At 39.2% G+C, this 17571-nt stretch overlaps 1 protein-coding gene across 2 annotated transcripts in view; it reads right to left on the bottom strand.

The window, feature by feature from the left end:
- MAP3K20 (mitogen-activated protein kinase kinase kinase 20) overlaps positions 1 to 17571 on the bottom strand; it is a 1351048-nt gene that overhangs the window by 600134 nt on the left and 733343 nt on the right. For both annotated transcript variants that reach the window (XM_044075552.1, XM_044075553.1), the window contains exon 9: positions 13311 to 13417. In XM_044075552.1, coding sequence (XP_043931487.1) covers positions 13311 to 13417 — 107 coding nt within the window. The remainder of the gene's footprint in view (positions 1 to 13310; positions 13418 to 17571) is intronic.

Below are 17571 nucleotides of genomic sequence, written 5' to 3'. Positions count from 1 at the left end.
TGAATACTGTGACAGTGAAAGAAAGGACATCTACTGTTATGGTAAGATTTTACACAACTGTACTATGTCCTTCTATTCACTGGCTACAGTATTCTTAACCATTGGAAGATTGCCAAAGCTCAAGAAACAACTCGGGTGGAGGAAGGATCAGCATAGCTCTCCAAGATGCCATGAAGGATGGCCCTAGCAAAACCAGCTCTAGCTCTGGAGATTCCACCCAACTTGTAGTGCTTGGTAAAAGTATGAACAGAAGTCCAGGTAGCTGCTTCAAGAACAGAGTTAGCATCCAACCACTTGGAAAAAGTACCAGAAGAAGCCACAGCTCTAAAGAATGAGCCTTTACAGAAGAAGGAAGGCTCTTCCCTTGAAAAGTATAACAAAAAGAAACCGCCTTTGACATCCAAGAAGAAATAATTTGCTTGGATACAGCTAAACCCATGGACCTCAAATGAAAGGAAACAAACAACTGATCAGATTTTCTAATAGTCTTATCCAAATAAAATCGGAGTTGTCTATGCACATCCAAAGTATGCAGCACCCTTTCACTGGCAGATTGTAGACAGGGGGAAAAAGTAGGCAAAATGAACAGACTGATTAAGTGACAACTCTAACCACCTTGGGCATAAAAGAAGGATTAGTACGCAAGGAAACCCTGTCCTTATGAAACACCGAAAAAGGAGGACAAGTCATAAGGGATTGAACCTCAGACACTCGTCTAGCAGAAGTAAGGGCCAAAAGTCTTCCAAGAGCAATGTTGCAAGGAAGCAGAAGCAGCAGGCTCAAAAGGACCTGTGTCAACCTTTACAAAACAAAATGTATTTATTTATTTTACATTTGTTTACCGGGATAGTCCGACTGGATATATGCCCATTTTCAGTGGAGGCCCAGGGAGAAAAGCTCCAAAAAGACATTCAACACACTGTTACATTTTTACAGTTTAAAACACAAAATAAAACACAAATAAAAGGATTTCTACAAAGATGTAAACAAACACAAAAACAGATACACAAACAAATTATTACATTTTTACTCAGATGGAAAAATTCTAGACAATGTTTTTAAGAATGATGGGGTATTGAATGCCTAGTATGCTAACCTGGTGGTATATATCCAAGGACAGCATAGGATTTATATGTTAAGAAACAAAGTATAGGCAGAAGTCTTCTGTGTGCACAAGAGTGATGGTTAGAGTTAGTCTGGATTAGGACAAGGACACAGCCATCGTTTTTTAAAGTAGTGAATCAGGCTTTTCTTGAATTGAGGTAGAGAGAGTTCAAATATAAGATTAGCAGGAACAGAATTTCAAGTTTTGCCAACAGAGTTAGCAAATAGAGATTTACCGGCTGTGTTGTTGGATTTGAGAGTTTGAATTAGTCTTTCAGATGAACAGAGTGCACTAAGGTTACTGTAGGGGGCTGATGAGGTTTTTAAGTACTGGTGTATTATCTGGTTAGTACACGATCTTGTGTGCAACTATTAGTTGGTTAACCAAGCCATCCTAGTACATTTAGCTTATGACAGTGATAAGTTAAAATTAAAATTAAGATCCCAGGGAGGAGGAACAGGCTTCCTGGGAGGCCTAATATGAAGGACGTCTTTAAGGAATTGTTTAGCTTCAAATCTAGAAGCTAAAAGAGGAGATAATGGCAGACAAGCAGAGACAGCAGATTTGTGGGCCTTAACAGAATAATAGGTCAAACCAGCATTGAGCAATTCACACAAATAAGAAAGAACCATAGAAACATATACAGTAAGTGGATCCAGGTTACTAGTGAGACACCAAACAGAAAAACCTCTTCCATTTTGGATAAGTAGGATTTCCTAGTATTAGGTTTCCTGGCCTCTTGGAGGACCCTAAGCACATCTTCAGGAAAAGGGTATCTATGTGGAATCAAAATCCTATCACCCAGGGGGTCAGCTGAAGAGTGGACAGGTAGGGATAGATGAGAGATCCCTTGTCTTGTATGAGTAGGTCCACCCTGTGAGGTAACTTGTTATGATTGCCTTTGGCTAAGACAGAACTAATGCTATCTCAACCAAAAGGGGGTCGCCAACAAAATTTTGGGAGCATCCTGTTGAATTTTGAACAGGACATTTGGAATAAGAGGAAGGGGAGGGAATGCATAAAGAAACATCCCCTTCTAAGAAAAAGAGAGGGCTCCCACCTTCTACACCAGAGGACCTGGTGCTCTGGCACAAAATAGAGGAAGTTGTCTCTTCAGAGGGGAGGCAAATAAATCTACTTGAGGAGTACCCCACAGGAGGACAATGCCCAGTAACACATTCCTGTGAAGCATCCATTCCTTGGATTGAGTTAAGGAACTGCTAGGAGTGTTTGCCACACTGTTTTGACCTGAGGGAATGTAACCTGCCTGAAGAGTCACTTGATACTGGACAGCAAGATCCCATACCAGGAGTGCCAACCGGCAAAGAAGGTAAGATCTCATTCTCCCTGTTTGTTTACATACCACATATCACTGTGGTACTGTCTTTAAATACCTTGAGAGGTCCTGGGGAGAAAAGAGGATGAAAAGCCTGAAGAGACAACATAAGAGCTCTTCTCTCTTTGACACTGATGTGCTCCTTCTGTTGAAGAGGTGACCACACCCCCTGTACCTTTAGGAAGCCAAAAGCTGCTCCCCATCCCATGTCTGAAGTATCTGTGAACAGTTCATGAGATGGAAGAAGGGGATGAAAAGGGATCCCTGGATTTAGAGACAACCAGTTAGGTTCCTTCTTGAGACAAGGTAGAGGAAGAACAGGAAGTACAAAGTCTGGAGCATGGACATGTTATAGCCAAACTGTCTTCAGGAACTACTGAAACTTTCGCATATGGAGTTTGGCCAGAGTGAGCATAGGGATGAATCCTAGAGCTCTCAAACTCCCTGGCTGTAATAGAGGAAGTAGATTTTGAAAGAAGGAGATGAGAGTTAAGACCTTGGGAAGAGGCAGGGATGCCAGCACAGGCACCAACTGAATCCTACAACCTAGAAAAACATGATCCTGAGAAAGAATCAGATAAGACTTCTTGAAGTTTATTGTGAACCCCAGGCTCTGAAAAAAGGAAATGGCAAAATGAAGATTTTACAGCAGGATCTCTGCAGAGGAGGCCTAAATCAGTAGGTCATCCAAGTAAAGAAATACTTGGATCCCCTGAATCCAGCAAAAAGCAATCATAGGAATGGGGCACTTGGTGAAATACCCTTAGGGGCAGTAGAAAGGCCAAAGGGCAAAACACAGAACCGAAAATGCCAGGTAGCAACAAAACAACACAAAAATGTCCTATAAAGGGGATTGATCGGAATATGGAGATAAGCATCTTTGAGATCCAGAGACACCATATAAGCCTGGGGAAGTAAAAGAGGAAGCAGAGTCTGAAGGGACAACATTCGAAAAGTGGGCACCTGTAGAAGGTATTGAGATGAGAGAGGTCTAGAATTGGTCTCTAGGTACCCTCTTTTCTGGAACTACAAACATTCAGGAGAAAAACTCCTCCTTTGGGACACAGGCATCTTTTGAATAATAACCTGAGTCAAAACTTCTCGAAGTACCTCTGGGGATAAAAGGAAGTTGATCCTGAGGAGGCTGAGGAATGCCCATAAAAGGGGGATGGGATTTCCATGCCATGAAATACCCTGGCGAATAATGGACATAACCCAAGAATCCTGAATAATTTGAAGCCAAACAAACAGAGATAGTAAGGTGAAGAGCAAGAGGAACGAGGCTGGGAAGAGATAGTCAGACAACACCTGGTTGGTCTGAAAAGGAAGACCTGACTCCCTGAAGTCTGAGTAGCCTTAGCAGGAAGATCCCATTTGTCAGTCTTTTTGTCCTTAGGAGGAGGACAAGATTGCCTATGAACAAAGGGTGGCTTACTGGTGTAGTTTCTTTGAAATTTAGGAAAAGGAGATACAAACACTGTTCCTGTAAGGCCTTCTCCTTACCCTGAAGGGACTTAAACAAACCAGAAGTAACTTCCCCAACAAATGTTTGTTACCAAGAGGGGCATCCATCAACTTAGCCTTGATATCATCACGCAATGGTTGAAGCTGAAGCCAAGAGTACCTCATCACTGACCCAAAAGCAGCAGCCCTGGAAGAGGAATCTGCTGCATCATAACTACACTTGATGGAATGATGAACCACCTGTGAGGAAGTCCCTAATAGGAAAAGAGCAGAAGTTTTTTTGTCTTCACAATCTGGGAGATCAGAAATAACCTGAGAAAGAAGAGGCAACACATACCTGGACATATGGGTCTGATAATTAATAGCCCTAAAAGCCAAGGTGTAAACCTTCTTACCTAGCCTTTCCGTGGTTCTGCTGTTTTTATCATAAGGCAGTAACTTTGGCAAAAAAAGCAACTGAGAGGGCTTGTCAGGGGCTACAGACACTACTGGGGGGTCAACAGCAGGACACCTGTACAAAACGTTACAGTCCTCAGGTAACTTATAAAACCTATCAGGCTTTTTGTGAGCTGGGGACAGAGAATCAGGAGCTTTAGAGACATTAGAAAATGCATCCAACAAAGCAACCAAAATGGGAGAAATAGCAGAAGGTTTCAGAGGTTCTATCTGCAGCAGCTCACAGTACCTCTTATGGATGCCACAGATCTAAGCACAATCCCATTTAAAAAATGCCATCATCCTGGAGATTGTGTCCCCAAAAGAAATTTCTTCAAAGGGAGTTTCATGGTTGTTAGATTTCTCTTCTTCTGATTCATAATCCAAAGGAAAATGAATCTGGAAGAGTAAGCAAGGGATTCCTCATCAGAATCCAACTTCTCCCCAGAGGAATCCTGTTCCCTGGGCTGTTTAAAGGGGAGTACAGGACCAAGGGGGGCTGGAACACAACCCCCATGAGGAGGTTTTAATGCCATTAAATCATTAAACAAACCCTGAGTGAAGGCCTGCAACTCACTCTGAGGATCCCTAGCGGCAGAAGAGATATGTTTATTTTTTGTGTGTTTTCTTTAATGAGACGCCTGCACTGTAAAATTTAGAGGGCTCTGACCCAGGACGGCATTCAATAACAGTAGTTGGGACTTCTTCCCTGACTAAAATCTGAGGAACACCCTTAGACCCCTTGGAAATAATCAACTGTGGCTCCCCCTAAAATGTCCAAAACGGATGTCTGCAAAGCCTCATCAGAAGTGCTGAAAGGCAGGTCCCCCACATCTTCCAACCTGGTCACCACAGAGAAATCCAACAGCAAAGCTGGGTGAACCTCCAAGTTCTCACTGACCTTGGGAGAAATGTATGGCAGAGGCTGGACAGCAGAAGATGCCGGTTTGGCTTTCCTAACCTTCTTCTTTCCTAATGGCTGACTCTCAGAATGGGAAATTCCTTCCATTGTATCCTTAGCAAGAAGCTTAAGTAGCTAATTCTCTAGATACAAAGCAAGGGAAGAAAGCCTACTTCTCAGAGTCTTCAGAATGAAAGTTTGACAAATACAGCAGGCCGTATGGTCGTGAAAGGCTCCTAGGCAAAATAAACACTGGTCATGGTGGTCTTTAAGGGGAATTGGTCTCCCACACTAAAATTTACCCTTCCTGGATGACAGTAAACCCCAGCAGCAACAAAAAGTCACGAAAATACAAAACACCAATGGGGCACTTAGCTACAAAGACTCAGAGACCAGCAAACAGGACGTAAGTGTTCTGACTGATGATTGGAAGATGCATTCAGACTGGCTGAAAAGACACATGCATACAGACTGATGATCAAGAGAGGCATTCTGACTGGCGGCAAAGAGGTTCTGAGGATGGTACATCCAATGTCACCTTTATGCCCTACGCTATGCAAGTAGCATACATGTGACATTCAGCGTACCTTACAGCAACAGTAGGCTTTTGTACACTGGGCGGGCATTGGGCTTCATGAGGCAGGGAATACCAACAGTTAAGAATACTGGAACCAGTGAATGGAAGGACATCATCTGTTATTCATAACACAGACGAAAGCAAAGTTGTGGCTGATTTTTACAGCTAGGGATATAACAGGATGATTCAGAATTATCTTGAAGATTTGCCCCTACTCAGACTTTTAGAACGTCTGGCCAAGGGTTCATCTCGGACAAGAGACACACGACCCTTGGAGGCTACAGTTCTGGAGGCAAGGCCAGATATTTCCCCCATCAGGTTTCAAATGTATTATCAGAAGAAGGGAAATCGAATAGAAAGTAACGACAACAGAGCATTCATTGTTAGTAATGACCCACAATGGATACAAAATTTTCAACTGTAACGAGACTGACATCTCACTTGACCATTTTTTCCTATTTGAAACGGGTTTTAGACTCGCACTGAAAAAAGCATTTGGATACAGCTGATGCAAGTGTGGAGTTAAATTTATTTACAAGGGAACTACATTTGGAAATACATTTTAACAGCAAGGATGGGGCTGTTTTTAATTCAGAGAAAAGGGATCTTGGAAGGAAAGGTACCTCAATCCAGTACTGTATACTTTAGTTAACATATCTGAGACAGCATGTATGGAAGAGAATTATAATTTAGCATCATCTAATAACAGGTCCAGGAAATATAATCTGTCAATGGAACAGGCACATTTTGACAGAAATCAGTACTGATAGATCCATTAGACTTACCATAACCAGATAAAGGGGGTGGCCTGGTAATATATGATGCTTTAAATTATTCAAGGGCTATGATGACTATACTACATAACAATGAAACCTGTATGCCTGTGTATCATGGAATCAGGTGAACATCACTTACATGAGGATAAAATTGCAAGCAGTGCCCTTATATTTTTGAGGGAAAACCAACTTTGGACATTATAGGCCATATTACCTTCATTTTACAAAAGGGCAATTAACTAGAGGGGTGGTATATATTGCTAGGTGTACCCAATGTCCGTCATTTTACACTGGGAAAACAGAAAAGTCCCTCAGAAAAAGGATGTATGAATACATATATGACATAGTTACACATAATACTAATACTGCCCCATATAAACATTCTATTGCATGTGCAGGATCTGACAGATTCAGGCTTGCTGTTATAGAAAGGGTACAAATGGACTCCACGGGGGAAGAATGCGAGTTGAAAAGAACACTGGGAACTTTCATGGCAGTTAACAGCCAGTTTTCCATTGGGCTGGGACTTAATGAATACATATCAATTAAAGCAGTTTTGAAACTCTGGGTAGCTAATCTATGAATTTAAATACGTGTTTAGAGGACATGTTTTGTATATATTAGTGTCTGAAAGTTTTAAGTTGTTATTTATTGATTTGCAATAAATGTTTTGTTAGATATTTTATTAGAAATTTTTACTAACTAGAACAATTTTTAAAATAAGCTTTTCAAAACAAGATTTACAATTCCATTGATAACGAGTACACTTATCTGACTGATTAACAGGATATTTGGGGCTTTGATTACAAGAGGAAATGACATCATGAATTATTTTTTCCAAACACCTTTACTGAATTATCACACATGACATAGGCACATTTACATTCGTATAAAAGTAATTACACTATAATTAACATAAACATTTCACTTCACATATATTACTATACATCACATAACCTAAGCAACATTATATAAATTATTCAATTCCTGCCTTTTTTTTTAAACAAACATCTTTATTAAACCATCACTTACTATGTAGGCAGCCATACATTTATAAAAATGAAAGACATTATGACTTCTTAGTGGTTCTGAGGAAGTCCCACATATTGGGAAAGTGCTAAACCTTTCTATTATTTTCTAAAAGTAAACATCGGTCTGGTTACGTGCATGATTATGTACATTACCGGACAATTTTCCAGTACTGTTGGTTTCATTTCTGCCGAATGCTCACTACGCTACATTATGGGTTTTGAAGTTTTTCCAGTGAGTAGAATGCTCACTTTGTCAGTTTGGACTATTAAGACAGACTTTTGAGTGCTACCTAGATTGAAATAAAGTACAATTCTTGTTCAATAAGGAACCATTTTAAGCAAGGCCACGCAGCTGAAATATTAATTAAAATTATAGAAAAATGGCTTTTTACTAAATTTTTTCTTTACAGAAGCTTCAGACTCTTTTTAATTTCTCCAAATCGTTTGGGTTTTTAATACAATGACGTGAATGGATCCCATTCCTAAGTCAAATTATGATTAAAATTCATGAAATTAGTATTGTTAGAATCTTTGATGTCAGCCAAAAGTGCTCTTCGCAACACCCGCAACGTGCCCAGTAATGACTCCTCCTGCAATGCATACAGGGTTACATGAATTGGTAACACATCTAAATACGATTGTAGATTCTTTTTTATAAGACTCATTGCTCCTACTACTATTGGAACTGTCTGGGTATCTTTCTTCCACATTGCTCTCGTTTCTGCCTGCAGATCCTGGTATTTTTATGACTTTGTCTCTCTTTGTACACAACACACTGTAGTCACTGGGTATGGTATTTTCAATAATCAATGCTAGTTTTGTCTTTTCATGGACCGCTATATCTGTTTTTCTAGAATCTATCTTTTGAACCGTCGGTAATGGATGACCCCATGGGATATAAACTTCATCATTTTCTATGATGCTTTGTGGCTCATGTTTCCAGTGTTTTTCAGCCACTTCAGTGCTATAATGTTCCCACAATTCCCAGTGCAACAATCTCGCCACATTATTATGGTTTTCAGTAAAAAGTCCTTCTGCCATTAGTATGTCACAACTAGCAATGAGGTATGCAACTGTTTCCAATTCTGTTTTACAAAACCTACATTTGTCTGTTTCTCCCATATGTTCAATAGACTTTGTAAACCAACGTGTCTTGGGCCACCAATATTAACCTTTCAACTCTTGGTTTAAATTTGCCTCTCCTTAACCATTCCTGCATTCATTCCTGATCAACATGAGGTTCTTCCAGATGTTTTCTATACTTGCAACTATATTTATGCATTTTCCACATTTTTTACCTTCTCATCTGATCCTTCACCTTATATTCTCTCTCTTGTTTTTTTTGACACATTCAGCTGCTGCCTGATTTTTATCTACTTCTGGTTTGATTTCCATTCCTGTTTGATGCCGATATGCTTCTGCTAGATTAAGCAGAGAAGCCATCTTAGATTTATTCTCGTCATGTTTCAAAACTTTCACTACATTTGGGTCTTGTGAGGTCAGCAGATATATGTGGAGTCCCATGATTGCAGATCTATACATATAATCATTTTCAAGGAGGCCCATCCCTCCTTCGGAATGGGGAATATATAATTTTGGTATGCACTGATTTTTATAAATCATTTGGTGAGATCTTTGCGAAAACTCTTACCTCCATATTAACATTTATTGAACCGAACATGTATGTTTATTGTGCTCTAATATTAATATTGCTTCTGCCACACTAGATTGTGCTTTGCTCACACCTTGTTTTGGACTTTGTTATATATATTTTTGAGTATGTAACTGATTAAGAAGATTAACCTATTTCTGAATAGTGGCTAGCTAAGTGCAAAGACATGCTCTAAACAAGACTGGGCTGAGTAAAACTGTATAGAAACACGCCATCAGTACTGGACAGGCCCACAAGGAGATATTCTACATCTACACAACGCCTCTAAAGGTTATCAAGGCAAGAAAGACAATACACTTGTTCAAAAAAGGGACAGCACAATAGTCAGTGTGTAAAGGGTTTAAGACCCCTATAGCCAGTCCATGTTCAGACTAGTTTTGTGAGAAGTCAGTCCAGGATGATGGGATTACAGGACTAAAGACTAAGTGCATCCAAGCCTGGATGAAGAGAGAGAATTTTGATATACTTTGACTTACAACACTGGCCTACCCAACAGAGTAGTTTATGATCCATTTACTCCTATACAGGGCTCTAGGGAAGTCAACACATGCTGCAGAACGCAACAGGAGTAAAAGAGAGAACCAGTGCACTGAAGGGATAATAGCGCATCCCAGGTCGAAGGGATAATAGTGCATTCCAGGTCTCACACACACACACACACACACACACACACACACACACACACACACACACACACACACACACACACACACACAGAGGCATGTCACATGCACTATGTAGAGGATAACCAATTCACCTAATTGCATGTCTTTGGGATGTTGGGAGGAAATTTCAGTACCTGACAAAAACCCACACAGCGACAAGAAAATATGTGACAGAAGTGGGCACTCCAGCTAGGAAATGAACAGATAAACCTGCAGCTTTCAGGCAGCAAAGCTAACTACTGCCCCATGGCTTAGTGGTTAAATACTGTGACTATAGTGTACAGAGTCCAGGGTTTAAGCCTTGCTGAGGCAGTTTGTTTGGGTGGGAGGTTGGTGTAATGGTTAAGGTGCTTAGAAATGTGCTGCCCTGTATTTCTAATGGAGTCACAAAACACCATAAGGTTGGAACCAAGTGAGCAGGGTTCAGGAACGTAAGTGAGTAGTTAAAATAACTTGCTGTTACAAAAGCAATGAGGGCAGTATGCAATAAGAGAGCAGCTAACCAATGATGCCATCTATGACAACTGCATCATGACCAACATTTACCAAACTGTAGAAATTATGAGTCAGCAATATACTGAGATGGCAATCAATGGGAGTCATAACACCATGATCTACTCTAGATCCTCAGCAGTCTATTAAAGAGGATAGAGACTGATGAAGCACAGAACCCAGTTAGGGACTGGGGGGCTTCTGGAAAAAGCTAATACATACAGAGAGGCATATGCTAAACAAGGCTACCAAGCCTCAGGCACATAATGCTGGCATTATCCAATGAGAGAAAAAGAGTAAAGAAAGGTTCAGGTAAAGAGTAAACAAACAGAAGTATTTGCTAATATTATACTATTAGGTGAATGGGCTGAGAAGAGGCATACAATCTTAAATAACAAACCATGGACTACTGTGTCACACACTGGAAAAAGGAGCAGCCCAAATTAACTTCAGATTTCTCAGATCATTAAAGTGACACACACAGACTAATACAGCAGCTAAATAGTGTGACTTAACTTATGTATTCAGTGCTAAAGATAACCGACTAGCCTTGCAGAAATAGGCAAAGTAATTCATTTTTAGATGATTCCAGTGTTTAGATATAAATCACAGCACTGTCTATTCACAAATACAGCTTGGGCATCTATTGAGGCCTGTATGGGGAGAGTAAGCATGTCTATACTAAGGGAAGTGGGGCAGACCAGGTCATAAAATGCCACAATCCCCTCAGACAATTAGTGGTAAAGCACAAAGCAACCCCAAGGTGAATGTGTGTGCATGTGCTTGTGTGTGCTCAGTTTACCAAGCCACAAACATGGTAGCCTTCAACCATGGATGCTTGAAAGCATGCACTTCCCACAAGGAAGGTACAATGGCCCCTGTGGAGACGTGGGCAATATGTTCTCTACACCAGGACGGGTTAAGAGCTATAATAGAAATGTCCATATTACCAGAATGCCAGTGAGGGCACAAACTACCTTTACATGTGTTTGAACAACTACCCCTCTGCACAGCTCTCTTCTCTGTGCTGGGGCTACTCAGTACAGGGGGAAAAGAATAGGCTCATGTCTGATGGGGAAACCTTGATGGGTTGTAGGCACAAAGGCAAAAGCCAAACAGAAAAAACACATTTAAAATGGAAGAGCTCTATTAACTAAAGTGCAAGCTCATTGGCTGCTTATCTTTATTTCAAAGTATGGATAAAGACTTTGCTGTTGTTATTTTTTACTGCCAGTGACCTATTTGCTTTCAATTCTACAATAATACGCGAGTGTCAGAATGTAAATAAGAAAAACATGGTAACAAGCATAATTAGCTTTTTTGTAGGGCTCACAGCAAGAAACACACACACACACACACACACACACACACACACACACACACACACACACACACACACACACACACACACAAAATTTAGAGAAAAAGTACATTATACAGTGCACATAAAATTCTGTAACGGATTATGTACTTTGCATTTTTAGTCAACTTATCTTAATTAAATTCAGCTGCATTTTGGAATTAAGTTAAATTCTCTTCAGAAACCTAAACCTCTGAAGCTTCATGATATTTGTTTAACAAAACAATGTAATAAAATGAAGTGTGTGCTAAGAATGCTATAAACAACTTTGACATTTACTAAACTTTGGACATGTGGAATCTCATGGCTGAAGAACAAGCAGCAATGAACTGCTATTCATAATTTCCACCAGCAGATGGCAGAAGATGGCCACTACACTAATGAGAACACATGCCGAGTACATCAGTGCCTTAGGCAGTAGGGTTCTTAATGCTTACCGAGATGCACTATTTACATTCCTTGTTGTGACTAAGCTGAAAACGGTGTTCATGCCTCTCAACCTCTTAAAGCAAGGATTCTGAACAAAATCAGAACAAAGTCCCAAAATCAAGGACAGATTAAACTCATAGACTTACAAAATTGCTAAAAAAACAAGTTTTGTATTAGTATGCATTTCCTGAAGGACAGGATATCAAGTCTGAAACTCAAATGCCTGCCACTGTCAGAAAACCTTAAATTTTAAGAAAAGACCAAAAATATGAGGCAAAAATCTGGACATTTTGTGCAAGTCTGGAGAGGTGAAAGGCATGATTCAACTTGCCTTTTTTTTCTGCTCATAATACAGACTTATAGGAATTGCACTCCTTTGCAGTTCACTAGCAAACTCTAAAGGAATTTCTCACACCATGTAACTTTCTATTACTCATGCTGTATAAACTTACTTCTAATATTCATAACAGACTATCAGTCATGCACATTTAACAACAGCTGCAAGTGATAGAGCATATTTTAATATTTCTGCTCCTGCTTACTTGGAAAAAGCCTAGTGTTTCTTAATATAGACTGCGGAGAGAAGCTTCCAGCAACCATATTAGATCACGACAATGTTTTTAGCAATTATCCAAACATACTTAGAGCTTTATGAGAGTTCTTGTTTAATCTCATGTCAACACCATTCATAACCAAAATGACAGCAACCCCAGTGCCTTGCTACTAAACCACTAAACTACTACTATGACTTAACCTCAAAAAGACAACAGATCTAGACACTCAATTTTAGTGAAGTACACACACGTGTGTGTGTGTGTGTGTGTGTGTGTGTGTGTGTGTGTGTGTGTGTGTGTGTGTGTGTGTGTGTGTGTGTGTGTACACCATCACATAATAATGGCAGGATGTATAATCTTTTAATGTATGAATTTGAATCTACAGTTAAGATTCTGAGTGCCTACCATGCTGTGTAATCAGTGTCTGGCTCTCAGCAGCAATGTAGTTTTCTTACAATTTATGAGATCAAAATGCATACAATTAAACGAAATTCTGAAAATCTAAGTACAGACCTCCACTCTGCCTTGTTGTGAAGAAAGGAATTGCATTGCTCTGGCAGCTTGCTGTCATTTGACATGGACTCCAGCGTTACAAGAATCTGTTTAAAAGACGGCCTTTTCTGAACAGAAAAAGAAAAGTTATATAAGCACTTCGAAAAAAAATCAACTTATGAGATGTTTGATGCTAAATGGAAAGTAAACACAGATGTTTTCTGCAAGATGTCTAAAATTATTTTTACAAAAATGACTAAAATTGAAAGGTAAATGCTGCTGTTCAGCTATATTAAATTAACTCTACACAAAAACCCTACACATTAGTACAGACATTATTTTTATTTAAAGGATTGTATTGTTACAAACATTAGAAAAATAACTACATGTTTTGATGTGGAACTAAGTTCTAACTAAGGTTTTACTACAACTATCCTTAATAAGTCTGTGTGACTTAAAATTTCCTGGCAGAAGTCACCAATGACATAACAGCACACCCCTGCCTTCTTTGAGAAAAATAGAAGCCATGTACAACTAACAATAGCACTGACCCTATTATGTGTTCTGTTATTAAGGGGGCCACAGTGTTTTGTTCTCCCACAGCTACCCTTTCAAAAAATGCACAGGTGCAGAGGTTGAGGGGTGTACAAGTACTATTTTTTTTAAATGACTAAGTGCACAGCCTATTAATGTAAAACAGGCATTCTGAAAGCTCACACAGAGCAGTCCCTTGCAAGATGGAATTCTCAAAGTTAAAAGGGGGAGGGGGCAGGTATAGTAAAATGCTGCCAAGTGCCAACATGTATAAGGCAAGTCCTACATCAGTTACAAAAACTACTGCCAACTGTTTAATTTGACGGCTGCATCTCAGTTAAGCAATAAGAAGCCACACATTACATCTGAATGACTTCTAGTACTGAGGAGTAGAAAGAGAACATGACGGACATGACATATGTAGTATTCACAATGCAATGACACAAACCAGAAAAACATAACTGGTATCTCTGGAGTTACTGTGGTGCAAAATGGCACGAACTTGTCATTTTAATTTTCACTGCATGAATATATGAAGCTCATGCCAAGCTTAGGGACTACAAGTGGGAGAAAACAGAACTAATTCCTTCAATGATCTTAATTTATTTCACTTCAGCTGCTTGTGTAATGAAATAAGTCTTGTACATTTTGATATATATCAATAAAAATGCCTGCAAATCATTCTTCAGATTAGATAGTAAAATGTCCATTAACACAAGGATGAGATGCCTGCACATGTGTTAGAAGACCAAGTAGGTGGCTGGACAAGGAAGCTTACATTTTGCACTGTCAAAGAAGTGATTTGACCAAAACTACATACATAATGCAGTAACTCCAGTGCTGTAACAGTTTGTCACTTATGTAATGCTGTACCCATATATATGATGGTCCTTACAAATACATAAACTTGTATGTTGTTTTTGTTCATCTGCAGCAGTTATTTCTGGGAAGGATATCAGGATACAGTTCCATAATAAATCCTTCTATGTGACCCATCTGATCACGAAAGGGTTCGCATCAAGATCTAAGGATGTAATGGTGCCCCTCTACTCTTCCCTCATCAGACCCATTATTGAGTACAATGCACCAATTGGTATGTACCTGGCTAGACATCTCCAGCAGCTGGAGAGACCACAGAGGTACCTAACCAAGAGGATTACTGGCCTCAAACAGGTGCCCTATGCAGCATGATTGAAAAAGCTAAGACTGTTCTCTGTTGCATACCGCTTTCTCAGAGGCGATCTCTGTCTAACATACAGAGCCATGTCCAACCCAGAATTGCTGAACGTGCTCCATCTTAGCAAAACCAAATCTACTCGAGCTACACGCTCTAGGGATATAAACCTCAACACAACAATGAATAGAACATGCTGGAGGGATAGATTCCCTTCGTAGAGACTTCCCTTACTATGGAACAGGGTCCCGATCTTCATAAGACAGAGCCCCTCACTATCACTCTTCAAGAGGAACCTTGATGAGTGGATGGGTAACAGAAAGTTCACACCGGGGATCACACCAACAGCACTACTAGATAGGGGCCAAGGGTACTAGCTGCTAGTACAAGGGTCTAGGGAACTACTAAAGGGGCGGTGAATACCGCACAACGTGGCTGGGCTAATATATGCCTTCGGGCAGATAGCCCAATACCAACCTATGAACCTATAAGCTGTATTCAGTTTCAGTGACCTTGATTTTCCATTTTTCTGGGAAAAATACAAGTAAATCCAAGATATGCTTAGTGACACACAACACTATAGAGTTATTGATAAGAAAGAAATTGACTTGATCAAGTGCGCAATAACTAGGACAGTAAATGACTTAGTAATAGAACAAATTATTACCAATGAATTAGCTAAATTCCTCGAAGTTGAGTATCCTACTATACCATCAATACAAGGTATACCAAAAGTACATAAAAATGCTTATAATCCCCCTCTGAGACCAATAGTCTCAGGTAGAGGTTGGAGCACAGAGCCCTTTTCTTTATATGTGGAAAAGCAGCTTAGACCAATATTAGATAGAAATAAGACCATACTTAGAGATACTAAACAGTTTTTGATGGATTTGTACACTTTTAGTAGCACAACCCTGATGGAAATGGATATGATGTTTGTAACATTAGACGTGCAGTCACTATTTACGATGATCCCTAATGATATGGGTATTGAATTCATTAAAAAGTATCTCACTAAACACAGTGAATACTTACATCAAGGATTAACCTTATATGTTTATATCTTGAAATTATCCTTGAGAATAATGTATTCGTATTTGACAATACCATGTATATTCAATGTGATGGCGTAGCTATGGGCACTTCTTGTGCCAATAGCTACGCCAACATGTTTTTAGCTCAATGGGAAGAGGAACATCTTTTTTTGAAACCTTGGTTTGAAACATGTTTCTTTTTATCGTCGTTTTGTAGACGATATTTTTATCCTCTGGAGAGGAAATGAACAAATTTTGAACGATAGTATAAAGCAAATGAATAATATGACTGCATGTCTTAAGTTCACATCTAACATTTCACATAATAGGATTGAGTATTTAGATGTCTTTGTTGAAAGAGTGATGAATACGTCTATTAATACAGGAGTTCATAGAAAGAAGTGCTATAAAAACACACTCCTTCATAGAGGTAGTATCCATCCTCATTACACCTTCAACAACCTTATTAAAGGGTAAGGTATGAGGATTTCATGTCTTAATGCTACACAAGAAGGATACAGACATGAAATTGACCAATTTAAAAATAGGTTGTCTAAGCGTGGATACGAACTAGATGAAATAGAACGAGGGTTACAGAATATGGATTCAATGAGACACAACAGAGCTGCACCTTTCTACTCCAATAGAATAGGGGACAATGAAAGAAGGAACACTGAAATACCAATGTTCTATATGAAAGATAATCAAGATACTATGAATATTATACTGCAGTACTGGCGTATTCTTACCACAGACACAGGTTTAAAGAATATCGTAGGTGATAAACCTAGACATCAGTTTAAAAATAAACCAAGTCTTAAGAGACTGTTGTGCTACTGAGCAGGGACATCGAGCAAAAAACATCATACAGGAACTCATCCTTGTAGTAGATGTAATTTTTGTTCATATATAAACATAACAGATAGATTTGTGCATCCAGATACAGGCAAATCATATTATTTCAAAGTAACAGCTGATTGCAATACTATGCGCGTAGTATATTTAGCAATATGCCAACAATGTTCTTCATATTATATAGGCAAAACTGATCGGGCTTTGCCCTAGCTAAGCATGTACAGTCCGATGGCAGTGAGCATACATTTAAGTTTATGGTTATTGACATGTACCATCCTACTATTAGGGAAGGCAATGTGAGAAATGCCACAGAAAATAAAGAAGCAAGCTGGATTATTAGAATGAGGGCAGACAGAGGTAAAGGCCTCAATGAAAGAGCCTCGATTAAACCCATTCTAAATACTAGACAGCTTAGCATTAAGTAATGTGTAAATCTACTATTTAACATACAAAGTTTATTTCAATACTACATTACTAGTATAGAAAATTCAAAATTATTTACCTCCAACTCATTTTAATGGCATCATGGCTATTCATATGGTATGTTTTATGGTTAGAGATATTCTTAATGCCCATATATAACTATATTTTGCAGTAAATATGTCAATGCCCTTATACATGTTGAATCTTTTTATAAAGCACTATTTTAGTATTTGATACAGTTAGTCACTAAATATACACAGGA

Source organism: Protopterus annectens, chromosome 6.part1, assembly GCF_019279795.1.
Source record: "Protopterus annectens isolate FY-2018-M chromosome 6.part1, PAN1.0, whole genome shotgun sequence".
Classification (NCBI taxonomy): domain Eukaryota; kingdom Metazoa; phylum Chordata; order Ceratodontiformes; family Protopteridae; genus Protopterus; species Protopterus annectens.
Note: the sequence above shows the minus strand (reverse complement) of the source record. Positions and strands in the feature narration are given on the sequence as shown.